At 40.0% G+C, this 27,980-nt stretch overlaps 2 protein-coding genes and 1 pseudogene across 5 annotated transcripts; 2 read left to right on the top strand and 1 right to left on the bottom strand.

The window, feature by feature from the left end:
* The first annotated feature begins 62 nt into the window (after window positions 1-62).
* LOC110984779 (dehydrogenase/reductase SDR family member 1-like) lies at window positions 63-9,761 on the top strand (annotated as a pseudogene). The gene is made up of 8 exons (XR_015425587.1): window positions 63-952; window positions 1,663-1,724; window positions 2,690-2,833; window positions 3,290-3,369; window positions 4,283-4,415; window positions 4,931-5,077; window positions 5,405-5,471; window positions 6,821-9,761. The product of XR_015425587.1 is annotated as a dehydrogenase/reductase SDR family member 1-like (transcript).
* Window positions 9,762-10,307: 546 nt separating this feature from the next.
* On the top strand, window positions 10,308-15,431 carry LOC147798734 (uncharacterized). 2 transcript variants are annotated; one of them, XM_087138375.1, is made up of 4 exons: window positions 10,308-10,478; window positions 11,043-11,109; window positions 11,297-11,452; window positions 13,826-15,431. In XM_087138375.1, exons 1-3 carry the CDS (start codon window positions 10,404-10,406, stop codon window positions 11,401-11,403), a joined length of 249 nt encoding a protein of 82 aa, XP_086994501.1. In that variant the 5' UTR covers window positions 10,308-10,403; the 3' UTR covers window positions 11,404-11,452; window positions 13,826-15,431. The 2 variants fall into 2 exon arrangements, with proteins under 2 accessions (XP_086994501.1, XP_086994500.1); XM_087138374.1 differs by having other exon boundaries at window positions 10,311-10,478; window positions 11,297-11,422.
* A 678-nt stretch (window positions 15,432-16,109) lies between these two features.
* On the bottom strand, window positions 16,110-26,943 carry LOC147798735 (beta-1,3-galactosyltransferase 1-like). Of its 2 annotated transcripts, none has more exons than XM_087138372.1 (2): window positions 26,772-26,943; window positions 16,110-21,912 (listed from the first exon to the last, which is right to left on the bottom strand). In XM_087138372.1, exon 2 carries the CDS (start codon window positions 21,551-21,553, stop codon window positions 20,312-20,314), a length of 1,242 nt encoding a protein of 413 aa, XP_086994498.1. In that variant the 5' UTR covers window positions 21,554-21,912; window positions 26,772-26,943; the 3' UTR covers window positions 16,110-20,311. The 2 variants fall into 2 exon arrangements, with proteins under 2 accessions (XP_086994498.1, XP_086994499.1); XM_087138373.1 differs by lacking the exon at window positions 26,772-26,943 and adding an exon at window positions 26,631-26,750.
* Window positions 26,944-27,980: the final 1,037 nt, after the last annotated feature.

Raw genomic sequence — 27,980 nt, forward strand, 5'->3', positions numbered from 1 at the left:
GAATTTCTGAAAGGATCTGTTGTTGTCTATAAATTATGACAATCGTTTGTCTTGTTTAGGGACGTTTGACATATTTACTGCTTTGTTTTTATTCAAGATTTTAAAAATTGGGAGACGTAAACATCAAAGGTTTGGTTAATTTTCACTGCTCTCAAGACCCGTTTTAACGTCAAACACATATTCATAATGGTAAAATATCTCACTTCATCAATGAAGTTCTTTTCAATTATTAAGATCAGTGGAATTTTGTTCAGCAGCTCGAGATCAGGGCATTTTCATGCATGGTTTTCATTTACACTCTGCTGGTGAGAACCATGTGCTTAAGACCCGCCTGATGCCCGCCTGTGCTTTTTTCCGTAATTAATTATCATGTTAGTGTTTTGCACATTTAGGATGCAGCCTAAATGCACGCTGTTATGCTCCTGTCACATTGTAAACTGACTATTCAACCGTGGAGTTTGAAGTATTCAATGTGATAGCGGGTTTTTAAAAAATATTTTTCTTTAAAAATTGGCCTTTTTGAAGGCAAAAATTGAGTTATAATCATACTTTTGAACGTTATAAATTATGAAGTCGCGCACTTTGCAGCTTTAACCGTTAAATTGGCTCTTCCGTGGATTTTATAAAGCAATATTCGCCTATCCCATATAAAAACGCATTGTCCTCTTGTCACAAAGATAAAATAAATTTATATCATTTATTTACTTTATTTGCCTTACCCTGCACTTCTGGTGTGTTTCCACGCTTTATTTGCCTTACCCTGCACTTTTGGTGTGTTTCCACGCTACTCACGTATAAATATTAGGTGGTTAACATTTCACTCGATTGGGTCACTGGATATGGAGGGTCGGCATATTGCCGGGAAGGTTTGTCTGGTGACAGGCTAGTCGTGGGATCGGCAAAGGCATTGCTCTTCAGCTCGGAGAGGCTGGTGCCAGTGTGTATAGCACTGGCATTTCCACTTTTCAACACTATGCTTTCATTATCCGATCCGACTACAAGCCGCTATTAATAAAGGGGGCTTTACAGCGAAATGCCATTACTTGGAAAGGGGAAGTAGGCCTAATATGCGTTGTCGTATAATGCGGTATGGGTGTCATGTTGATAAGTGAGGCTTCAAAGTCGACAACTTGTTATAATGTGCGTTTATTCCCGTTGAATAAGGTTCCAAGGCTACGAATTTGGGCAGTAAATCTGGGTTGCCAGTGGGTCCTGGTCGTTCCACTGTCGAGATGGGATTGAATGGTCTTTTGTTGTTGTTTGTTGTTTTTCCTCTGTGTTATTCCTATTCTGATGCTTCAAAAGTGATATCTAAACACCTTCTCCAACGTTATGGAGCCGTAAAGTCAACGTGCTTCCTGCACAGCCTGTCTTTCGCAGAAGACATAAGCTGACATTTGAGAGATGGTTCTTTTATGTTGTTCTGCACTGCATTGTTTTGTGTTAAACTGATACCCATTTGTTACCATTAATTGTTAGCTTATATTCACTAGACAGCAGATACCTTGGATGCAATGCTTTTCAGTAATTCAGGCTAATGAATGCTGATAGGTAGATATTGGATTATATTCAAATAATAGCGATTGAAGATAGCTACCACGCAAAGAATGCTATGCCATGACCGAATATTATAAACTCGTATTTGCCTTTGAATTTGCATAGGTCGGTCGCTGGACCCAAAAGGCAAAGGAAAACCTGGCTCTCTGAGGGACACAGCGGATGAGGTAAAAAAAATTGAAGAGTTTACATCAATGTTTATTTCTTGCTTTCAACGTACAACGTCAAAATAGGGTACTCTTTGTAAATCTGGTGAGTGCAGTATGCCAGTCTTACGAAATGTAAATGTACCACACATAATTACACGCTTCTGCTCCCAAGTTCACACGTACCCAGAGTGACATTCCCGTTCCTTGTTACCATTCTTTTCAAGTAGCTGATGATTCATGTAGATGGACTGTATCTATATTCCCACGTAAATAAAGTATGTGAAGTAAAACTGTGTGCTATGATTGATCTCCCAGAAGTGTTAAAAGTTATAAATAACAATGTACTCTATGCATCCGCCCGTGATGCCACAAGCTTCGGGGAGACATTGGAGCGGGCAAAGGGAGTTTGTATCCTCCTCCCATTTGCAGTACTTTTATAACTAAATTTCAAAGAAAAAATCGTCCACGTGCCCTAAAAGCAAAATGAAATTTAAGCTTTTAGGTCAAGGATCCGGTTTCTTTAATTTTTTCAAAAATTCCTGTTGAAAACTGCTGTTGTGTCTTTATGAAATAATTGTTTATTTTCAAGAAAAGCGAAATAACAAAATAGAGATTTCTGAGATTAAAGATTGTTACCTCTGTCGAGAAGATAATTATTCAGGAGTCTGAAGAAAATTTAATGAAGAGAAGATAATTTGGTACAGTGGCAACTGCCTTGGCAGTCACCAGGATTTTTTCCAGGGGCAAAATACTCATCAGCGGCAAGCTGGTTAGCGAACGGTGAAAGCAGGTCTTTTCGATAAGGTAATTTCAAGAACAGTGATTTTCAACTCATTATCTTTTCTGTCCTTTTTTGTCATTTTTTTCCCGGAGGAAAGCACTCCCTGGCGTCCCTGGCGATACCTATGGAACTTCTTGTTTTAAAAGACACCCAAACAAAGAGAGAATCAAACCGAAAAGGAAAGTGTTTTTCCCCCTTTCAGATCGAGGGACGAGGAAGCAAGTGTATCCCTGTGCAATGTGATCATGGGGATGATGAGCAAGTCAAGTTGCTGTTTGAGAGGATCTCCAAGGAGCAGAATGGACGACTCGATATCTTGGTGAACAACGCGTTCTCAGCAACATCGGTGAGGTTTCATTCTAAGACCCTCCCGGTTCCAGGGCAACACAACTTAATCTAGTACCATGGCCGTTTGGAAATGTGTGCCTCGGTTAATTAACTGAAACAAAGCGGTCCCTCTTGACGATGAAATTGGCATTTGATTTATTGGATAATAATTGATTATGGGCGTCTCTAGGAAAGCGGAAGGCTCTTTGCGGGGGCAAAGTACTCAAAAGAAGCAAACATTAATTCCAACCATCAATGTTGTAAGAATGGGAGTCTGTCCCAAAGTATTTTTACATTGGTAACTTTCTCCCCTCTCCTTCTTTTTTCTTCTTTCCACCTATTTTCTTTCCAATTTGTTTTTTACTTTGTAATTTTCCCATTATCTTCCACTAAAATACTCTTAGGGATGCTTTTGAAATGTCAAAATGACATTTCTAAAAACAAGAACTTGTTTCTTCTATTGGAACTGGAATAGGCGTTGCTAACAACGACTGGAAAGACGTTTTGGGAGATGCCTGTATCCATGTGGGACACGATCAACAGGGTTGGTTTGAGGTAGAAAAGTGAATGTTTTGTTCCGTTTCGTAAATCTGCTGGTTTTGAACTGTCGAAATCAGGAGATACATGTATATCTCTATATAAATTGTTCTCACGCAAAGAGGGCAAAGATTTTAACTAAACTGAAGAATGCATGCACTTCCTATTGTTGCCTGAATAACCTTGGTATTGTCTTTGACGTATGCTGCGTTCTAATGGTTTCAATCGCACGATCAGCAAAATATCAACACCCTAATGCACGTAATGCAAAAATCTGGACTTGCAGTGCCCTTATTCAGCCCAGGGACCACTGAAGCCGCTGACGGCCAGCTTAACGTGCCGAAGGCTCGCTCGCCATTATTAACCAAATCGTTTGTGGGAACATAACACTAATTAAAATGACACGAAAGCCAACGATTACCTTTGTATTTGGCTCGATAAGACGGCCGCCGGTGGCTTCAGTTGGTACAAGAGCATCGCGAGTCCAGACTTTTTAATCTGACATCCATGCCTCAATGTACCAGGCCAGCCTAGGCCGGGGACAAGTAAGTTACTATATAAATCTAACCCACCTAGAGACCACCAATGGTGGATAATGATTGCTAAACACCGAGTATTATTTAAAGAAGTGGCCTCTTCCAGGCAAGGGGTACGTCTTAAGATTCTGCGCACAAATGCACAAAGCCGCTAGCTAGCAGTAATAGCATGATTGTTAATGCAAGACGTAGCCAAGTAATCAAGACACACCTGGCATCCAGACTAGCAACGTGTGTCCCCTTTCCTTTATTCCACGATGTTGATACCTACTTGATAAAGTATTCCCACTACTAGGATGTTGTACACACTAAGAGCGATGATAAGTTCTTCTATCTTACAAGACTTCAGAGACGACGTAGAGATTAGTATGAATTCAATCCTGTTTCTCCGATAGGGGCCATTACGTGGCCACGTGGCACGCTGCTCAGATGATGGTACCTGCGAAACAGGGTCTCATCGTCAATATCTCATCGTCTGCAGGCCTCATCCGTTTCTTCAGCGCTCTGTATTGCGTGGGGAAAACTTCTGTAAGTGGCAAAATTATCGTTTGTCGCTGAAAGGGGATAAAAGGTCGTTTCTCTTAGTCTTTGTTGTATTTGTAGGCGCATCTTTTAATTCTTTGGTTTCTTTCTTTTCTAATATCTTTTCTCGGGTCTTGTGATTGAAGTGGATAGATACAGCAAATATTAGCTTACTATTCTAAGGATAAAGGACAAAATCTCTGAAAATTGTCAAGATTGGTAATTACACAAATGTATAAGCGTATTTAAACATAGCAACGTGTTCCAGTTCTGTTTAATCGCCAAGGTTTTTAATTAGAGGGGACTGGTACTTTCCTTTCGGTTAATTTTGGAACCGTGTCATAAGGAATAAGGTTTGGTGTATTCAACCTATCGCTTCATATTGTCTTATAGTGTGTTAACTTGAGAGGGAAATGTGTTATGGGACAATAGGTGTGTCTTCCAAGACGAGATTGTGCATGCCATTGACATAAATGTCTTTAGAAGAAATCATGAATCATTTTGGATGTGATGCTGTGTAGTGTGATCGCATGGCGGTGGACTGTGGCCTGGAGTTGGAGAAACACAACGTTGCGATGTTGTCATTGTGGCCAGGACAAGTGACGACGGAGATGGTACTAGAAAAGTGGACTGCACAGGACAGGACAGACCTCGATAAGAAGAATTACGTGAGTGAAAAAATACACCTGACAAGTGCATGGTTGACACGACGGACAAACAGACAGATGCAAACAGCATAAGCTACAGGCCCAAGGAAGGAGACGGGTGTGAGTGGGATTAAATATAGGCAGCATTACCTGCACAACCCGTGCACAAGTCCCAAGACAGACAGTGAACCTCGTAAGGGCAAAGAAGAAACATCCATTCCAATGTTTATTATTATTTACTTCCATAAAGCTGTTTTCAGAAGTTATAAGATGTTTCTGGTGGACTTCCCGGAGACATTTAAGCGACCTCGTGCTATAATCAGAAATTGATTTTTGATCATTTTATAGGAATACTTCATGAAGTATGGCGAGTCAATCGAGTATTCGGGCAAAGCGATTGTCCACCTTGCAAAAGGTAATGCTACGAACTAAGGCAAAAATCTTCATATTTTGCGATCAGAAAGTAATCTACATGTATTAAAAGCGCTGGCTGGCTCGATTTCTTTTTCACATAGTCAATTATATTAGCTTAGATCAAGTTGTAAAGTTTACCCGAAAAAAGGAAAGAAAGTTAATAGAACCCCTTCCATGTGTTTAAGTTTCTGTCTTGAACTATGATCATGAATGTCAATGCGCTGGAATTGGCCAACCAGAAGTACGATATCGAGATTCAGATTCTGATGTACTCTCAAACATTTAGCTTATATTTCTAAATTTTTGAACTGTAGGCTATATGGATCAGTTTGTGACTTCATTCGCGGGTACTAAAATGAAGAAATATATCAGTTGATGATTGACTAAATCAGTCTCGTAATTGGTCCGTGCATAAAATGCATGCATTATTTGTCATGAAATCCCATGATGCAATTAAAATGTCGAAATCTTTCGAAATTCCGAATTAAGAGATCACAAAATGTAAAACGCAAACAGATGTCATACTCTGCCCTTTAGTTGCGATTGAGTACGGTACGGGCTACTAAAATGAAGAGAACCAATATTTTGAGTCACTGTATGCTAAATAATTGAAAAAATGGTAATTTGCATGTTCAAATATGGATTTATAGAATGTCAACATCATTTATGTGGACGTCAAACATGTGAAGTTTTTGCATACACTTTAATCAACATGAATGAAGACTTCTAAAATCTGAGCAATAGACACCGATCCAGTTTATTAATTCGACTTTAGTTGCATTTCCTTTATCCGGGGGGGGGGGTTGACGGCCAAACGCAATACACACACATGTGTTACGTTAATGACATCGATTTTGATGTTTATGAATGTGAAACGCATGAATATGGGCGATTGACAATAGTGAGCCTCCAAGAGTTTGCAACGCGTGGCCAATCACGATGCGTGAAATCAATCGGCCCGATGCACGTTTGGCGTTTTGTGATTGGCCAAAAATTTTTGTAAACTCTTGGAGGTGCACTATTGTAAATCGCCCGTATTAACGCATTGGTCGATTTCGCCGCCTGTTATTGACACAGGTTTTTTGTTCTCGCGCTCAAACGGCGGGAGCACGACTCAAGAACACTGTTCTCGTAACTTGCGGGATCACATACCGCCTCCTCGTCAGGGTTTCACATGAACACACGGAAAAACTCGTGAGATGTTGATTTTTTAACAGATGCAAAGAGACAACGGGAAGGGGAGTTTTGCACATAAGAGGGAGATTGCGTCAATACTTACCATTGTTGCTTTTGGCAAGAGGTTCGTGCACAACAACTAACAACATTTTCTCGCGTGTCTTTATTTTCTAGATCCCCAAATCATGAATAAAACCGGTCGTATTTTCATCACGGCAGAGCTAGGGTGTGAGTATGGGTTCCGGGACATTGACGGTAAAACTCCGGAAAGTATACGGCAAGTCAAGACGCTGTTCCACTGGATTGGCCACCCATGGCTGGAAGCCTTGACACCCTCATTCATTAAGCTTCCATACTGGCTGATGACACTCATAGGAAACCACTTCTGAAAAGGCACGGCGGTGTGAATCAAGGATGGAAATACTGTATATTATTCATTACGAGTGAGCTAGTTCAGAATTCCAACAGCGCATGCCCGAACTGAAGCGCGTCCGAGGTCATTAATAGCGCAACCAAACTCGACTCACGGGCGTAATTTGTTCCTGAAAGACCGTGCCTTTTTGAAATACCGAACTGGCTCGTTTGTGGCGAATCCATGGACCAATGGGTGTTTCAGTTCCCCTCCTCTGAAAAGCGTATACAAATTTACAAGGCCCCATTTTAGCCTCACCTTTCAAACAAAACTATGAAAGGTTACACAAAGAAATTTTCGAAATTTTAGGCCCCCTACACTCGAAAATTGGGCTATGAATCCGCCCTTGGAATAGTTTGATTCCCGAAACATCCAGACGCCACTCTCCTCGGTGATTCCCAGAACTAGTTTTACTTCTGGAAATGATTGGGCTCCAAGTCTGATCCTCCACAATCCCTCAAACCAGACTAAACTGGATGTTTTTATGTCGGGTTGTTGTTTTTGTCATTGTCGTCATTGTCGTTAATATTAAATTGATCCAAAGATCCGTATCTTGCCAGGTACTGCCGAAAGACGCAGTGCAGGTTTTTACGGCCAATTTCGGAAAATGTGCGATCTAATTTGTAAAATTAAATTTCAATTTAGCGTATATTTTGAAAATGACTTAAAACCTGGTCTCATTTTTGCAATAAAAAGCATTCGACTTCGTGTTTGCATCCTCAAATAAATGAATGTGCATTAGGCCCGTGTTTCATTAAAATACCTGACTGGGATTTCGGATTGACGTATTCCTTGCCAATGACGATAAATGTGCATTCTTATTCACTGAAAATCTGTCTTTTACAGTAACCCTTTGGAAGTGAGCATTCATTTTCATTTGCTGTAATTTAAAATCTCAAAATATACGTTCAATTTGATTAGAATATATATACACGGTTACAAAAATCCTGATACCCTTTTGATAATAAATGTCATGTTACTCATTTATAGTATTTTTGTTATCAAACTGTAAAAGAAATTAAGGTTTCTATGATTCAAACGCAGCACAGCCCCGGTGTTCATAGGTTTCCTGCAATAATCAGTCGTTTCCAATGACAACATGAACGGTTTATTTCAATCATGAATAATCAAACATTTAGCCAATCAGCTAAACACTTCTAAGAATGTAACTTCTATTAGTACACAAACGAATTCTAGTACTAGACCAGGCATACCTTAAATAACACACAGGCGAAATCGCTTGCATATATTTTTGCGAAATGGCTTCAGTTCAAATTATGATGAATGCAGGATTGCAGAGGTGCATTCAATTTCGCGCAAAAATAAATGTCAATATACAAAACCAGTAATATATCAATATCAGGAAATTGAACACTGACTCTAGACGACTGAATGCATCCTCCTTAAAATAGAATTTTTATATGTTAAATAGAAACAGGGATTTGAATGTTCGTTCTATTTCGCTCGAAAACAAATGCTGGTATTACTAATTCATTTACACATTTTCTGAAATTGGCTGGAAACACCTGTAATATGGCCAATGACAGTTTTTGTTTTTATATGTCTTTTAAAATTGAGTCACATGAATTTAATCGTGTGTTTAATTAAAGAACAAGTCTGGGGGCTTTACCAGCTTCTCTACATTATTTCCATGGTGTTATGTGTGTGAAAACGGGGATGTTCAAAACTAAGGTGTGAAGAGACTTCTATAAATCTACATTTTATATTCAAAGTTACTATATTTTTATTCAAAGTACTACTTTAAGTATTACAGTTTGGTAGTATTTCTCTGTAGTAATCGAAAGACTAACATATTCAGGGGGATCTTTATATTCCTGAATATCTCTAAAATCATCTATTTATTCTCTACGCCGTGGGATTAAATTTTTCGTTGTTACCTTTGACCAATTCTTTCTTATCAGTCTGACAGATCATCATACTCGTTCAAATGTTTTGGATAACATAATGAAGCACGCACTATAGTAGATCATTTATAATGCACAGTAACTCTTCGTGTGGCTTAATCGGTGAAAGTTCGAATAAGAATTTCGGATCGTCTCTGTGCCCTTGAGATGGTGGAACATGATCAAATAGAAATCTGATTCATACATGAATAAGAGCATGTAAGAAACCGTTTCATGTAAAAAAAATTAAGTTGATTTTTTTTCGTATAATCGGATTGTTTTCAGATAATCTTGAGTGATAAAATACAAATGAAAACTTGTGATTTGACAAAGTATTATCTTACAGGGTTGAAATCGTCAATAAACGTGTCTGTTTAATCGTGTCTGTTTAGAAATCCTTTAGACTCGTGGTCGTGATAATTACTGCGATTTAGATTAGAAACAAAGCAGTACAACCTCATGTTTAAACATACAACTCAAAATGCTTCGCAAATTGATCAACTGAATGATAAATTGTATTCGCTGTTTTGTTATTGTTTACATGTATTTAAACTTACAACTGTTTCTGTTTATACTTGTAAATCAGTTATTTTCCTTATGTTCTACTTTCCTTGTTTAGCCTACATTTGCTTTGTTCTTTTCCATTGAAAATGGGGGCCCGGCCTGGCCAAGTAATCCCAACTGTTTTCTGTCAGACGTCACCATTCATCACTTGTATTGTATAAAAATCTCTCTTTACTTTATATAAATTATACACCTTTATTGAGATTAATGGAAATAAAGAAATATCAAGCACATTAAAGGCTTTAATTTTTGAAAAGTATCTCCTCGTTGTTGATAACACAATTGTTTTGTTTTAGGCACGCCAGGTTCCTGTGTTGTGTTTAAAATTGGCTTAGAAGCCTTTCTGATAGGTTCTTTTTTTAAGCTTGAACTATAGAGGCGTTTGCAGCCGAAAACCGGCGCTCTATATTTACCAAGGACTTGGGCAGGTGTTCCTCAAACCCTGCAGTATGGAACTTTTTGGACACGATCAACGTTGGCTCCCGACCACCGTAACTCGCCATAATAGTGCACGGTTGATGGACACGTTATTCGGCACACTTTCATTTCTTGATTCTAATCACTTCACAAGTAACTTGGGATCTGACACTGCTGGCGGAAATTATCCTAACCCTGCGTTCTGGCATGCAGGTTATCTTGTGTCTTGGTCTGTTGCTGTTTTTCGGAAAAGCCTCTTTTCGCCAACTGAAATTTGTGGGAACGTTCGTCAGTGGTATACATGGGCCACCGTGCGTTTTATTTGTTGATTCACGAATTGCGCTTGCGCAGTTACATGCACACTATTTGCTTTATACGTGTGTTATGTGGTTAATTTAGCATCGCGTTGGGATTGGCCGTTAACATTGCAAGGGATCGTTAGGGCTATTAAAATCATTGAATGATGACAGACATGAAAACAGAAGTAGGCACCGGACAGGCAGACCCAAAAAATGTCCAGGACCTGACACAGTTTGTAAGTAATTACTAATGGCTGATAAATTTTTTTTCAGCGAGTTCATTTCCAGACTTCCTACGTTGGCATCATACTGCATCAGTTTCGTGATTGGCTGATTAGATGTGCCGGGCTGACCCACATGTACCCACACGAAGGGTTGTGGTAGCTCTCTTTTAATTACAGGTTGTCTCGTATCTGTTGCCCACCACCACAGCATGTCTTAAATGCCTGAAATCCAAACTGCAGGATTGTCACAAACTTTGAGTCCAAACATGCCAAATAATATCTCTCGAAATGAGAATCACTTGACAATTTTACTTAAACCAGCATATTCCTCAGAAGTTGGACTTCATATGAGCACCCTAAAGCTTCCCAAACCATATATTTTTTGATGTATGGCACCTTAAAAACAGGGCCTGTAATATTTAAGTGCTAACCATGGGCATGGGATTTGCATTGCCGAAAACATATGAAAATTATGAACAATAGGCCTTAATGTCTTGAAAATATGTTCATGGGCAAAGTGTCAGTCAGTGTGAGGAAGAGTTACTTACATTGATCACTCTTATTTTCTCCCCAAAGGTACAGCAGTTGCTGCAGCAGATGCAAGACAACTTTCAGAACATGTCCGACAGAATCATCGGAAGAAATATCCTTTTTTTTTAATGTGACTGAAATCATATTTGCCACTTTCCCTAATACTGTATATGGTCAAGTGCAAGTACCTTTATGCTGTCATAACACCATGCTGGATTTAAAATGCCTTGTGCTTGGTATTTTCAAATTTTACGTAACTTGGTCATTTAGATGACATTCTTCCTTGACCACATTTTCACTAGATGAGATGGGTACACGGATTGATGACCTTGAAAAGAACATTGCTGAACTCATGATGCAGGCCGGGGTGGATGAACCACAGGACAGTAAACAAGGGGACAAATAAGGAGCATAGTTGTAAATAGGTGACTACTTCATGACTCTTAATGTAAATGGTAGATATCCCTCACATTAAGAACAGAGATACGCTAAAATAAGCCAGTGCGGTATTTCAAAAAGCCAGGGTCTCTCGGGAACAAAGCATGCGTGCGGGTCAGCGTATGGCTGCACAGACAGGACAGACTGTTGCATGTCACCCGCACATGTAGCTGTTCCCGAATTTGCCTCGTACTGAGCATGCGCTGTTGGAATACTGAACTGACTCAATTTGCAAACATTTTTCCCATTTGCTATAAATTCCATTCAAAGTTTTCCCGTGTATTTTCATTATCAGGACATGCTCTGCTTTTACAGAGTGTTTCTTTCCAGTGAATGAAAGAGTGTTTCATTGCTACCCAGATGGGATTTGAACCCCTCGACGTAGTGCTTTTTAGTGCAGATGTGCTAACTACAAGTGCACGTACTCATGCGGCTGATGGTTTGAATCCACATTATCCAGCTGCTTCTAGCCCTTATGGATTCTTCAATTCAAATTCAAATTCGGTTTATCATAAAACACCACCAAAGAAGAAGTCCAAGGACGTATACTCTTCAGTTTACATAAAAAGTCAGAAAATTACTTTTAAAACATAAAATTAAATTAATTTAATAAATGAATCATTGACGCATAATAAACGATTTTTGTCACATCTATGTACAGCTCCGGACATGTAGCCAATTATTCTAGTCTGAGGCACAACAAACCTGTTCATCATTGGCAGGCAAAATATGTCAAAAGTTTTAGTCAATGTAATTCTTGTAACCACTATTGGCAAATGCAGAGCTGCCAAACAGTATGATTTTATCGTATTTCGTACGATTTTTCAGTGACAATACGACACTACAGTTTTTCTCAGTAAAATACGATTTACCAAAAAAAGAAAAGCTTTGTAATTATTTTAGATTTTTACCTATTGTTTTGCTTGAAATTGATGTTTCCATCAGAAATGCCATACAACACACATGATGTGGTGTGCATCCACAAGGCCCTCTATTGTCCGTTGCTGCTTCATTTGTGCAGTTCATCTGTGCACCGTATGTAAACTTTAGATGTATAAGGAAAATCAGTCTGGAGCTCAGACTGTGCAATCGCACTCTCTCGATCATTCCTATACGAATCAAGCTCCAAATTACGTAACAGTGAAGAGTAGGATTTGTTTTTGGAAAATAGGACTTTTAAGGTAAAAACGTAGGATTTTGGTCAAGTGAGGTTGGCAACTGTGCAAATGGCAATCTGTGGATCAAAATATTGCAGGATGCCATGATTTCAGGAGTTTGTTTTCCACAATTGTGTGAAACTTACATGCATATTAATAATACCTTTGAGTTAAAGATGCATGCTTATTTCAAGGTCAGAGATCATTTAAATAAGATTTGAAGCTTTGCATGGTTAAGGTATGTGAGCTGTAAGTTTGTGGGTACACCATGGAAACTATCTGGAGAAGACGTATGGTTCTGAGAAGAACCAGTGATTGCTAACTCAACCTTTCGGCCAAGGTGCTCTGGCTGCCCTCAGGAGAGTGTGTGGGCCTCAGTGGTGGGCTTGCGGTGACGTTTGAAACGTGATCACTCCTCACTGCAGACCTCAAACCCATCCTATTGCTGTGCTGTGTTGACGACACATTCGTCATGTGGACCCATGGTCCAGATCACCTCCTCGATATATCAACCAGCAACACCCCACCATTAAGTTCACCATGGAGCAAGAACAAGACAGGCAGCTCTCCTTCTTGGATGTCCACCTGTCCAGAAACCCTAACAGTACCCTCAACCACTGTGTCCACCACAAGCTCACACACACTGATCGATACCTACGCTAGAGATCCTTCCACCACCCAGCCATCAAGTCGTCCGTCAACCGCACCCTTTTCCGCAGAGTCTTTGAGATCTGTGACCAGAATACCTGCACCAAGAGCTCCAGCACATCAGATGGGACAACACAGAACTCATCGCCCCCATCCTGTACTGGCTTCCAAGAAGAATCTGGAAAGAAATTGAGATTTTCCGGCACAAAGACATCAGTTTCAAGCTATTCGACATATGATGCCCGCTACTGACACCCAAGACATCTCCCACCCCCAGGCAGTAGGGTCCCCTATACCTGAAACCAAAACCAACTCACCCCAAAGGCTTTAGGGTCTTCTCTACCCAAAGCCAACACCCCCCCCCCTGCTGAAGTCAGTCTTCTTTGTTCCCCCGCCCATCCCCTTGACAAATGTTCCTGTGGATCCACCCCAGGGGTGAACACTTATGCCGTCTTTGGCCTGCTCCAAATGCAGATTGGACTCTAAGCATGTTTAAAGTCTGTTGCTTGTTCGCAGAGTTTTTGGGTGGATGTGTGAGGAAGATGCTTTCAATATTTGTTTCTCTTTCTGTTTTTCTTTGACTAGGCTTAAGATGGCTTGCTGTGTGTAGATCGCTCTGGAAAAAGACCCAGGACAGTACAGAGAAACACTTAATAAAGATTCCTAGGGTGACCTACGCTCACTGGAGGACAGTTGCCATTTGCATCTCTTTTATCCTAGGGAAGTACATATTACATGTATTTCAGAGATGCAAATTTCATGCACCATATTCTGTGAACCTTAAAATGAGATTTGGGGCAGAACTTCACCATCTTCCGAAGGTATTTTCCTTTTGAATATTTACCCTCCGTTTCACCCAATTTTTAATCATGATCACGATTTGATGAAGATAGGGGAAAATTTCACTTCCGGATTTAGTTTCCTTGTACTGTAGTTCATTGAAGTCACAGTATAGAGTCCACAATGCATAGTCTTTATGGATATGTATGTGTTAAAGCACTGGGTACATGACTATGTATTGTAGTCAGATGTCCCGTGATCCCGACTTTCTAGTGCTCTCCCGACCTTTCTCACGTTTCCATTCAATATGTACACCTGCCATTTGCAATTTTGAAACTGTCTTACAATGAATACAGACAGCTTCAAAAGGCACTGTCGTAAACGTGTGGTTTTTTTCAGGGCCGTTATAAACAAAATTGGACAGAATGGAGCAAATCCTGTCAACATCCGAATCATATTCTCTCGATTTAAACATGCATGCTAACACCACACCACACAGTGAAGACTGTGATGGTTCATTTATTTTTCATATCTGTCCCAGGGTCTCTTATTGTAAAGTTCCAATCACGAAGGTGTCTTTTATAACAAGTTACAAAAGAGAGCCCTCAATAAATATATGTATGCGTATGATTAAGGATAGACACACCAGCCTGCTACTCCATGCACCTTTCAACAATTTTGTTTATTCGGTGGTTTACCCCTCCAGAAAATTGTACAAAGTAATGTTACGATACTGTATTTATATTCAAATAATCAAGCAGGAATTCTAAATTAACAAATGAAGGACGTAACACCGAGCTGTAATAAGAGAACGTTTTGATAATTGGCCAACGTGGCGGTATACATGTACATGCGTTTCAGAACATTTTAGTATACATTTTACATGTACCAACAAATCTTACTTTCCTGTTAAAGTTATGAATGGGGGAGGGAGAAGTTCAGGTACGGTAGTTGTATGCACACGAGTAGATTATGTAAAGAGGATAAAATACATGCGCAGATATTGCGCTCAGCAGCCATCTGGGAGTGTAATCCAGTGTTGGTTAATGCACACATCGTCTGCCCATGCCTGCCCCTACTGAACAGAACCATTGCCCCTCGAGATGGCCACTGCGCGCAAAGTCTGTTGTAGATATAACATTTTATAATAGTTTCAATATGTAGCCGCATGATTTAGGTTACAAAGGAAGTAATTTACTGTATTTTTTTCTGCGCACCATCATTGACATTTTACTTGAACTTTCCAATATCGAAACTGTGACCTATGCAACATCACCGTTAAAAACAATGTAGGGATACAATTTTCCGAATGTCAAAACCCAGGTTCTTAAAAAAACAGTTTGGAGTTACGACTCATTGTCTACATATGGATGAACTGAATAAATGGAGAAGAAAATTATACAAAATGGAATAGTGTTTTTGTTTGGTTTCAAACACACTTTACTGTTTAGTGTTTATATATTCACGCATTGCAAGTTGTGACATTTAAATGGACATTTTGCTCCATTTATCCGTCTTCTCATGGACCCTTACATTTGTATTTTTGTCGGTAATTTCTTTTGTTCTTGTGTACTGAAAACGTGGCGTGTCCAGCGCAGTTTCCAAATTGCGCCCATTATTCTGAACCAGACTACCTTTCCTGGGTTGATATTTCGACCAAACGTAAAATACTTCATTTTGCGAGACGTAAATATTCCTTTGAAATTCCTCCTTTTTGAGTAAATTCCAAAAACCTCTTTCTTGAAAGTTTTGTTGGAGTACAGTTCAAGTGCCCCGTAAGGACAACGAATGTCCCTTATGGGGTACCTGTTATTGTCCTGGTACCCCACAAGGGCACCATAAACGCACGCTGATAAGCACTCATGCGCTATGTGAATATTGCTATACAAAGGAAAGGCGATTAACACGTTTCATCAACGACCTCCAGTCCGCTGGTAGCCAAAGAGAAGAGGGGAGGCGGGGTCAGGGTACTCCTCGTGTAGTCGAAGCAGCTACTTTAGAAGGAAGTGGACAGTGGCGTATCCGGGGGGGGGGGGACGGCTGCCTTTTTTCTCTATTTTACAAAGAATAGTTCATTGGTAACAAAGTAATCAGTATATTTTCTTTATCATATATTAGTACTACAACCCCAAGAAAACATCACCATGAAATAAAGGTATGTCGCCACCGTGAGTAAGGCTTTTGACATCATGGTGAATTAGCCCGAATTAGCAGGTCTGTTGAAACAGAAAAATTTAAATTGACAGTTTTCAGCTTAATTCTTTACTGAAATAATTACATATCATTAATTCAATTCATTATGGTTATAGCGGCAATTTAAATATTTATGAGATGAGTTGAGATAACTTATTGGCAACCAATAACGGTTGGAATAAAAAAATATAAGTTACAACAGCTAAAATACATATTCTTAAAAGGAAGGAATTCAACAAATAATTTACTTTAAAGCAGCAAATCATGCAATAAAATCAAAATCTTAATATAAAAACGTAAAGTAAGATGACATTAAAAACAAAACACACATTATTGCTACAGGCCTACAATCCTGGACAAATCTCGTTGGGCCTCCAATCCCAGACCCCATTCAATGTTAGGTCTATCACTGTATGCGCGCGGTCTGCACTCCGGCTGGACAAAACAACATTGACCAGGGAGTGGGGAGAGGGGCTGCAGAGCGGAGTGTACCACAAATTTTGGTCCATGATTGCAGATTGAGCATCGAAACCCACCAACATAGCAAAAATTACTTATTAGACACAGACCAAAGAATAAACAAACAACTGAAATTTGTGGATGGCAGTGTGGGCTCAGACAGGAAGAAAATTGAATTATGGAAAAATCAAAATGTATCATAGATATCGAAAAAAATAAAACAAGATTAAAACATGGGTCAAAGGTCAGAACAAATAACGCAATGAAGGTATAAAAATATTATATAACATGAAAACCTGGAAGCAAATCATGTATTTAAGATAGGTATGCTTAGTAAAAAGTATATAATAGCTTATATCAGCTACAGGACTTACTCATGAAACACATAACTAATTCAACCCGCAAGACCTCAAACAGATAAAAGAAACTGCTGATTAAACCGGCACCAGGGAATAAATGAAGTCTTGAACCTGTTTGCGAAGGGAAGGGAAGATATACGACACTGATCCAACTTCCACACGCTGGACTCCGTCCAACAAAAAAAATTGCCACCCAGCGCACTGGATGTGGCTCAAGGCCAATGTTTTCAAGTTTCTTGATGATAATGTGGTGGTTAATATTATTGAACGCTTTGGACTAATCCAGGAGCACATGGCACCTCAAACAAAGGCACTGGTTTTGTCATTAGCTTCATACAACTAGTGAACCATTTTCAATCAGCGCATCTGTAGTGTAGATCCCAGAGATACATCACAAACTTGTTCTTATCAAGTCTTTCCCTGACACTTCGGATAACCCCATCTATAACGAAAGACTCGAAGAAATTGGCGGCAGTGGGGGTCAGTGATATTGGTCTAATATCATTCTCTACTGCTCAAGCTGGATGTTTCTTGGGCAGTGGGATTAGGTCTGTAGTTTTCCAGAGCAGCCAGCGCGGCGGAACAACCCGTTCTCTCACAGAGCTCATGGAAATGGCAGTCAAAGGAGCAGCCAGCAATCCCGTAGAATCCAAGCTGGAACTCAGTCTGACCCTGTGGCTTTGGTGACTTTAATCTTACCAAGGGTCTTTTTGTCATGTCTACACTAATGAATAAGTCATCAGGTAAAGGATCCGATATCTGAAATATTGGGTGAGATTCATCCAGGCGAGGCAAATCGCGGCTAACAGATACCGGTACGAGAAAAGTTGTTGACATTGTTAGCAAGTGCTAGGTTGCCATCACCAACCGTGTTAGCCAAGCCTTGCAATCCGCCGTCACTTCTTGTTGTTAATCTCATCAGTGATTTCTTGTGCTTCCACCTGTCCTTGGAGGAATTCTTATCCAGTATCCAATCTTGGACTGGTAAAAGTTCTGCCTCAAACGCGATGCAGCACGGTTCACCTTGATACGGAGGTTTTTTTGCCAAGACTTCGTGTCCTACCATCTTCGCCCACTGGCGTCTCCTAATTACCGATAAGTTCCTGAATGCGTCAGGAACCCGAGGTTTGTCGTTGTATCTAACACATGATTCAGTCAGTGAGTTTATGCTATGTTGGGGTAAGTAAATTTCCTGTATTGACGCCATCAGAAATTGCTTAACTGCTCTCCTGCCTAAAAGGTGTGATAATTGTAGGTATAGGGCGAACTCTTTGGACACCGGCCCTGAAGCCTTTGAGAGATGATCTCACGATTCAAACCAAGGGAATTCTTTGTTATACGGTGACAGGGCGTTTGTTGCTTACAGATTGACCAATGTGTCTCAGATGTAACAATAAATACCTTTTCATGGTTCAATGACTTCGGACGAAATGGAATTGATGTATGATTGAATTTTCAGATGGACAATATAGGAACTTTACACTTAACTTTATGTTCGCCCATAGAGTTCTGTAGTTCATCCTTTAATCGCAGGCAACTGAAACGATTATAAGTACAGCTAAAAACAGGAGATAAAACGATGAACATACACAGAGCTATTCCAAGGTGCTAACACGTGGCGCAAAGCTCCGCTCCAATTATATCGTTTAAGGGGAGCACGAATCTTGCATTTTATCGAACCTTTCTTAAGCTCAGATTTAATTAATTACACATTTAACTGAAATAAAATTTTTACTCTGAACTGAGAGGTCATTATTTTCAATTAGTTCAGAAAGCATTTTTTCTAAAACAATAAATAACTTTTTAAAATCGAAAATTTTTACACTGTTACCGGTTACCCTTCTAAAATCGAAGGGGGCAAATTAAGTTATGTCACCTGTAAGGCCGTAAGGCCAAAGGTACCAAAATGGTGAAATGTATCTCACATAATGATCAACTGATCCAATTGATTTTTCTGAAATGTGCTATCCTCTATGCTTCCTCAATGAGAAGATGAAAAATAAATGATTCAGTTTTTCCATCATGAAAATCTACCCATGTTACCTTTCCAAAAGACTCGTGCCTTTATGTACACAATTTCCAATGAGAAAATTAAAAGAGAAAGATTTAAAATGGATGTTCACGCGCACTAATTAGGTTGACCGACGCTCGTGTCAGAAAGATTTTGGCTCTTGACTTCAGAAAGTCAGGTCAAAATATGTCATAGCAGAATCAGAGTTATCGAAGGTGTGGTCTGCTCAGGAGCTAGTGGACAAGTGTCTAGGCCTAAAGCAGTGCTGTGCTGCAACTAGAAAGTCTTCCGTATGGGGCGTAATGCAGCTCTGGGGAATTTGCAACAATACACTGAAATGGCTGGTATGTTGGAAAGCCCGGATGATCAATGAGGCAATGCAAGCAGTAAGCGAGGGCCGAGTGTGACGCTATTTATGGAAATAATGGCGACTGCTTGTGTGTGGACTTCGAGCCGGACCATTTTCTCAGAAATGGAGGCTCCTTTGGTCGGAACTGAACTTTGTTGGTTCTTAAATGACAGTGAAATGCACGCGTTACGGTCGCATCGCCACCGACAAATGAACACTCCCGACCAATATGGCTCTTTCAACCTATGAGGGGTAATTCTGCTCGAGGCGGATACTGTCCACCTGAACAGGACGTCAACCGGGGTATTTACGACTTCCGCTGAAAGAGGAGACTCTTGGCTTGATGCCTTTTATTTCATTGTTTTTCCGTCTGGCAATCCAGGACAATTTCCGAGTAACTGGTAACACAAGCAATCAAACGAGTTTGTGCCACTTTATAATCTAGCCACAAGACCTATTGTCATAACAAAACGCGAATTTCGCCTTCACAGTTTGATTTCAAAGGAGATGGTGAGGGCGGTAGAAACATGCTGAGGAGAAGTCTCTTTATCTTAGAAAGTGGTACAACCTCAATCGTGAGTGTTTGTGTTCACGCGACTATGTCTCTCGAAATACACAAGCAAATGACACGAAAAACAAAGCATCATCAATCCAAGAGTGTCCTACATAAAATACGTATAGTTAGCTATAAAAACTTTTTATTCGCTTGCACTATGTTTGACATAAAATACTTTAATAATACTAAATTGCGCCATTTCAGTTCTATATGATTGGAATATCCCGCAAAATTTAAAGTAAGAGCAGATTTTCAGTATTTAAGGTCTTGGTGACCTTTTTAGAGACAGCGAGACCGTTTTATAGCATGAAACCCAGCCAAACATTTCGGGTTACGATGACTAGACTCATGATGTAAGGTAGAATCAAATCGACTGGTAACCCTGCCACTGTTTCCATAGTATCCGTGTCTGTTCTGGAGTTAGACCGTCAAACAAGTAGTACGACCGTAACCAATGCTGTGTATTTTTAGGGGCGAGAAGTATCGTTGCTCCCTTAAATAAACTCCTACCGTTGAAGTAGTAAAAGTTCTTGATGCCTCTAGGTAAGATGCCAATGTCTTTCAACATGATACCCACGTATACATCCTCCCATGGAAAGAGAGGTGTACGTACAGACTGAAGATACAATCTATGTACCATATCAATAGACATAATATACCCGAGACCCACGCAATAGTCTGGGTACGTCGATTTGGAGTAGATATGTCTTGGCATGTAGAATTTCTCCCGTTTATCGCGGAGCGCAGGGTAGGACTTCGCCAAGCGACCCGTGACTAGAGCTCGTCGAGGCGCCGTGTGTAGGTACGCCAGTATCTTCGGTATGTTAACAATCATATCGTCGTCGGTTTTCATGACGTAGTGCGCGTTAGGACAGAACCGACTGGCCCACTTGAGCCCCATTACAGTCTTGATGGTCAGGTTGAGGTAAGAATCCAGGAATTTCTCCACAATCAGGTCGTCGTGCTTGTCCGCTTCCCTCTGCAGATCGCTCGGTACGCCTACGCTTTGTCCACCAGTGAGGGTCGTTACTCCGAGAAGAAAACGGACCTTTACAACGGCTGACGCTGCTGTGCTGCCACGTGGAGCTCCCCAAGTTTCACGGATGACCTTCCGTCGCTCAGAATTCTCCGGGTGAGATGTCACAAGTACCAGCAAATCAACTCGATCGCTGGTCTGGCAAGTGGTCGAATTGGGGTTGATCAGATATCTGTAGTCGTGGGGATCAATGTAAGACAGCCAAGGTGCGTAATCCAGGATTCCTCGCTTAGAATGTTTCGGGCTTGAGGCTGGGGGGACCCGGTGTCCGCGCGGTTTCATCACACCCTGTCTTTTCTTGGTGATCCAGATGACCTTCCCGTCATCTGTGTTTACTCTCGAGATACCTCGAAGTTTGGGGGAATCACCGGATGCTAATTCTGGTTTTTCGGTAAAATACTTAACGTGTGACTTCATGTGTGATTTGAACGGCGTGTTCTCTATTTTAAATCTGAATCTGTTGTGGGGAATCAAACCTTCAAATAGGAACTCCCAGACAGCAATATACACTGGCAGTAAGAGCGCCACCGTAATAAATATCAACAGCGTTTTCCGCACTGAGCCCACCATTGTTTTTCAGAGTCCCGAAGACACTCTACGTATATCCAAGAACCGTTGCATCCCACTCAGTCGTGCATTACAATAGCGTTGTTTTCTACAGAAAATTTTAAGACTCGTTCTCTGCCACTCAGCCAACAGTATCATGTGGAAATCAATGAGTGACGTCAGTTTTAACGAATAGCAAGAAGTTGTGGGAAGCACTCAGATAATAGCCATCCGACATACTAAACATAGGTTTGAAGGTACCTCGTTCTTTGCCGCCATTGTTTTAGACGTGGACGCATGTAGCGTTATATTGGTACACCAATTGTCTCCTTCGTATTCCAAGTTATTGGGCAGATATCTTGCCTCCACTAAGTCTTGTCCCACTGAAAATTAAGAAAGGGGGTGGGAAGAAAACAAGCAAAACCGTGTGAAATGGAATCTTAGAACTGCTGGGGGCGGGCTGACAGTACGTCTACATAAAAAATAGGGCCTAGATAGGATTAATCACATTAGCCAATAAAGCGAACATAAACTTTCTCTTAGGGCGGATAAAGTTATTCCTGAGTTCTGTGATTTGCAAAAATGCTGGCTCTTTAACATATCTGTATGGCTTCCTGGTGTGACATATCTGTATGGCTTCCTGGTGTGACGTAACACTAGTTTAAAAAAAAGGAATAAAAAGTCGCCACAAGGAATCCAAAGATGAAATACATGTTTATTCCCAAGTCACTGGGTATTTCATATATGCTTACGCGAAACAAATGTGTCGGTTTGACTTCTGAATACTTGTAGCAGCTAAATAAAGTACACATTAATTCTGTGTGATGGCGGAAACCGAATCTAAACAATCTACGACGTATTCACGGGCCAAAACAAAAAAGACGGTAAATGATCACAACGCAGTTTCACCTTTAAAGGTAATGAAACAATGCAATGTAAGTTTCTCCAAGTGCGTTGAATAAAGAAAAAATAGATATTTAATTTCTTTGGCACCCTGTATGATTTTTTCGGCACCCTTTTAGTGAAATAGGTATCCCTGAGAGCAAATCCTTAAGCAATACAAAGCGCTGATATATTGGTATGTGCATCAGCAGTTTGAACTGTCTAAATTAATTTTTGGATACCGGATCAAGCCCTTTTTTGCCAATTTTCTGTAAAACATCTCAAAAACGGATTAAATTTGATCAAGACCAAAGGTCAGATCGGTTAAATCTTGAAGAGTATATACTTAATGTATATTAGAGTGTGTATTCCCAACTGCATTTAAACGGATGCCTTGGAGCATTTCATTGTATCTCGGCCATTTACTTTATTATGCTCTCTGTAGCTCAAACTTGATGTGAAAGGTCACGGGAGACAGGGCCCATGCTAAGCACAGGTGAAGTAAGTAGCCATCATATAAACACGCACTTGTCGTACATCCCATTACATAAGAAACTGATGTATCTCTGACAGTGCACGAGAAAGTGGAAAAGGTAAATTGCCTGATGACGCACACTCGATCAATCTGTGTATGCAGCTGGTCTTAATTCAAAGACCTGCCTGTTTATTCCGCGACACGAACCATCACCAGACGAACGCAGCTGCCACGATACACCTCAAAAGTATATTGTTCTACAGCCGCCAAAAATGCGTCGCGTCATCCTGTCGACCCGACGGTACGACACGACACCACGAGGGGACGCTAGTCGAGTCGTGCCGTCGCGTCGTGGCGCCGCCTCCTGTCTCGTTATTTTACCTACGTATAATGCATTGCGTCGTGTCCTGCTGCCTTGCCGTCGCGTCGTATACTGTCTCGTCACGCTCCTTTTACAAAGGGTTGAATGTTGTTTTTAAATCAAATAGTATCGATTCTTGCTCTTAATACCAAAAACACAAATGACGTACAGTTTTACTCAACTAAATATAGCTATGTTCTCATTGTTGCCTTTGGTATCAATACTAGCGATTACCAGTTGCACTATTATTCAATTACATGTAACTTACGGTGAACACGATTATGGGTGGTCTGTGCCTTGTGACGGCAACCTATACGTGTATAATTTAAGGTATACTATTTTAAGTAACCATTTCTTTAAATGTAAGTGCTACCAAAATGTTCCCCGGGGCTGGTATGAATAGCCTCCTTTGCCGTAACGGTAAGCGGTACCTAATTCAATCGAAAACGAGTCTCGAGACCTAATGGGAATAATGTTGAACTGTCGACAAATGTCTACAAACTCTCGATTGTCAGAATTGTTGTCCAACGCACCAAAAACGTGGCCGCCCGTTAAAGGATATTTAAAGATTAAAGATATTTCTAACGATAAAATGCAAGTGAAAAACAAATAATGTATGTCTTAACCGACTCCACACGCTGTCGATGCAAAAATACACAGAAAAGTTTGATTAATTTTGATAAAGGATCTGTGGCCCAACGACAGACGGATTCACCGGTTTTATCGCGCGAAGCTTTGTTCGGTGACGTCAAGTTGGGAAAATCGGCAACGGACGTGTTGATTCACATGCTTTGCTTTTAATATGAACGTATACATGTATTTTGAAAACAGATATGATCGAGCGCGTGAGTGTCACTCTTTTTTATTTGACCCAAACTTACCAGACGTTCACATTGCACGACTTCATGGATAACTTGGACGGCCACAAATGTATCAGAGTAACGAGAGAAGCGAGTGGCGGTACAGTGATTGGAACTATACAGAGAAGAGTTTGATTCCAGGGTTTTAAATCGGTTAATTTTATTGTACCGATGAACTAAGTATAGGAAGGTGGCATAACCTTATTTAATAACTTGATAAACGATTTGAGATGGTCGTGCAAAAATGAAAACCTGAAAAAAAATCAGTAAATACAATAAATAAAAACTGGAAACGATTGACGATTGTCGTAGAAGAGCCTTGCATTTTACCCCAGAAAGATTCAGCGAAAACAATTCGGGCGATAGAACGAGAACAATCAGAAATGCGCAAACTGAACCCTGAGATACTCTTTTCGGGGTTTGGGATTTAACGGGAGAGTCATGGAACGCCTCCACACGCGAAATACCAGTCAAACTTTACAAAGATGGTAGGGTAGTACAGTTGTTCCACCTGGATTTCATAACATCGGCTTGTTTGAATTTATTTCAAGTTTTAAAAGATCACCAAGACACTACAGTTTCAAAAATGGTGATAGACGTAGATTTTAAATTGAGATTGGGTCGAGAAGTATCGAACTTCCTCAATACCGAAAGAGAGGCTAGTTCCAAATGTTATGTCATAAAGGGAAAATTAACATGAACGCTTTCGAGAAGACGGACAAGCTTACATTTTCAATGCGAAATGAGCAAAATGAATAAACAACAAAGGCGCGGGGTTTTGGAAATCGTTCCGTTCTTTTTAAAACGTGTATGTTAAAAGAACAAGAATGGCAACGATACAGAACTAACCAAAAGGTATCGACCCCAAACGAGTGAAGACATCAAGTCCCAAATCTGGAAAGGGGAAAACACGAAAGAACCTAAAAAAAATTAAGGGGTTAAGTGCAATTCACTATGTAGTGGGTGGGGGGAGCGTCTGGCGCAGTTGGAATACACACTATTTTGGGTGTTCTTAGTGTTCCCGTGAGATACGTTTTGTTGTAAAAGTCACTAAACGATTAACAATTAAGTCAAAGAAGCATGATTCAATTCAAGTTTGACAGACACTGATGCTACAAGATGGGGTATTTCTGAAAATGAATTTGTTTTAATTACGTAAGTGCAAAAGAAGTGTATTGAGCTCAAAGAAAAAAAATAGATTCCGACGGTAAACCAAGCGTCGAAAATTCAAAAACAATGTGGAAAGGGTGATAGAAGAGAAAGCTAACATTATGGGCGAGAAATATTTTTGACGAAGAAAAAAGATCTTATGAGAAAACTTGGCATCTGTGCGTCACTGAATCAGAGACTAATAAAAACAACCTGCTGTGTATATTCGTGTGATGTGACCGCGTTGTACCTTTCCTTGAGTAAATGTAATAGTTTTGTATAAGTGAAACCTGGTTGTGGAAGGTTTTCTTAAATTTCGGTTGTGTATTTCTTGTCTTGTTTCATTACAAAACGCCGGTTGTACTTACCGTTTATATTTTCCATAATAAAATCAAAGTAGATAAAAAATTAATTCCACAATTTTATACAAAACAAATTCGCTTTCAATGATTATCAAACGGCTGTAATTTTGACAGTCTTTGATGTCTCTGTTTGGTTCTGGGATTGTAATTTCTATACCCAGCGATTCTTTGTACTCGTTTGAACAGTCGTGGTTGCACGCACTAAAAATGAAATCGTTAAAACAAAAAGAGGAGTGGTCCGCTATTTATGTCAGCGAAAATTATTTTTAAAAGTCTGTAGCTTACTATTTTTTTTTCAATTTCTTTTTATCCTTTATGCTTTGAGGAATATTCTTTCTCTTTTTGTCGTTGTAGATTGTACATTTTAAAAAGACGTCCATTTCATGACGTGAAACAGCTGAGTGCATGACATAAATTCTCAAGGCAAGTGCAAATTAAAAACATCGGGCGTGTGCAGTTCAAAATTTTCCCTCTGAAACATTCGTGGCAGTTAGTTATTGATCTTTACGGTGATAGTCTGAGCAAACAGGTGATGCACATTAGTGGCCACTTGTAATGAAGCAGTGACCAAACCAATTCATGGGAATACTGCACAACGTGAAATTGGAATCAACAATCTCTACATTTATCTACCTTTAGCACAGTACCCATGCCCTTTTTTTACCAGAAAAGCCCAAAGTGTTTTTTTGCTCGATATTTCAAAAGGATTTCTGTTATTCTCTTCCTCTGTTATCAGTCTGTTGCTTTTTCATTCAGAGAAATTGCTTGTTTTCTGTAAGACATCGCATCACGAAATTTGCTGTTTCTTTTTTTTCATTCTCCCTCCCTACTTGTAACTGATGCAATTCTACGATACATGATTTTTCAGTATATGGTGTAGCTTCTTAATGGGACTCCCAAAGCTACGGTGCATTATGCTGTTAGGTTTTAACGAGAATAGACTAACTTATCACACCATTTTGGATACGACCACATCAAAACAATAAGAGTTTGGACGGAAGGAATACTTTACCCAGTATTGGTTTCCGCTTCAATTAAAAAATTCCTCTATAAAGCTTGCTCTGCTCGGCTCATGTATCGACAGGAAAGTTCAGCTCTGAAATAGCTTGCCATCTCACTTTTCGAGATTTTCGGTACACGTAGTCCTACTTACCATTTCTCTAGCGTTTAGAAATCCTGTATTCGGTTGATGCTTCGACCACGCGGTGGTTGTTGTACACGATTGGTGTCTTTCACATCAGCTGACCAAAAAATCTATTCGTACAATGCTGTTACTGAAAGTTCCCGCAGGCATAATACAGGAATATCCGATAACTTGAAACACATGGACGCACACCCCCACGTGCTTGGAATTAAGTGCGCGGTGCAGGTGAAAACCCTATACCTGAGTGTTGGTCTCATTGATTAAAGCGGAGTCGTGCGCCCCCTTTGAAGTCATACGCCCCTACTTTGTTATGGTGCATTCCAAATCGATCATTATTTTAACAATACCCAATTAGCTGGAGGTAGAAAAATAAAATTTTGCCAAACTGAGTATTCTAAATTGCAATTGTGCAACAGCAATGCTGAACATCTTGTAAAGATTTTATTCAGCTTAAAGTGTTCCCGGGCAATATATTGACATCGCTGATGGAGATAAATTTCACAAAGGAACGTAGCACTTTAGACCTTTTCCAGTGATATCACGATTGTGTTTGGATTTCATACAGTTTTGACAACTGGCTATGTTCTCATATTCCCCATCTGTCCCTAGGCAGAGAGTGACTGTTGCAAGTTTGGACAATAACTCATGCTATAACTGCTGTTGCCGCGGTATTTGATTTTGTGTTCAAACTGAAAACCCAAATTTGTGGTCAATGAAAACATTCCCAAACGAAGCACAAATAATAACGTAAAGGAAAAGTTCGGAAAGCAGTGTTCATTTCTTGATATGACTTAAAATTCCAGTATATTTTTGAGCCAAAAAATCAATGTCACTTTGAGATTGCCTGGTGTGACATCTCAGTTTTGCTCCTGAATATGAAAATTCACATGGAGATATTTAAACTCCTATTAGGCAAGACACAAAAAACAAGACAAACATGGCAATGAAGACGGCATGAAATTACAGCCCAGCGGACGGCCAATCATCATTCCTACCAATGTCTAGGAAAATTGGTCACTCCACATAGAATTAAGGATGGGGACATCCCGAGCTCAATTCTCTGGTCCTATGAAAAGGGGCATGTGAAAATGTGAAAAACATGTGAAAATGTCTATCCAGTTTTGAAACATTCTCCTCAGAGAACTCCCTGAAGGACATTTAGTATGTTATACAGCATTTAGGCAAAATATCAAAAAAGTGAGAATACATATATTTTGG

The sequence above is a fragment of the Acanthaster planci genome, linkage group LG06, assembly GCF_054643075.1.
Source record: "Acanthaster planci isolate LZ-2023a linkage group LG06, COTS_SCS, whole genome shotgun sequence".
NCBI lineage: Eukaryota > Metazoa > Echinodermata > Asteroidea > Valvatida > Acanthasteridae > Acanthaster > Acanthaster planci.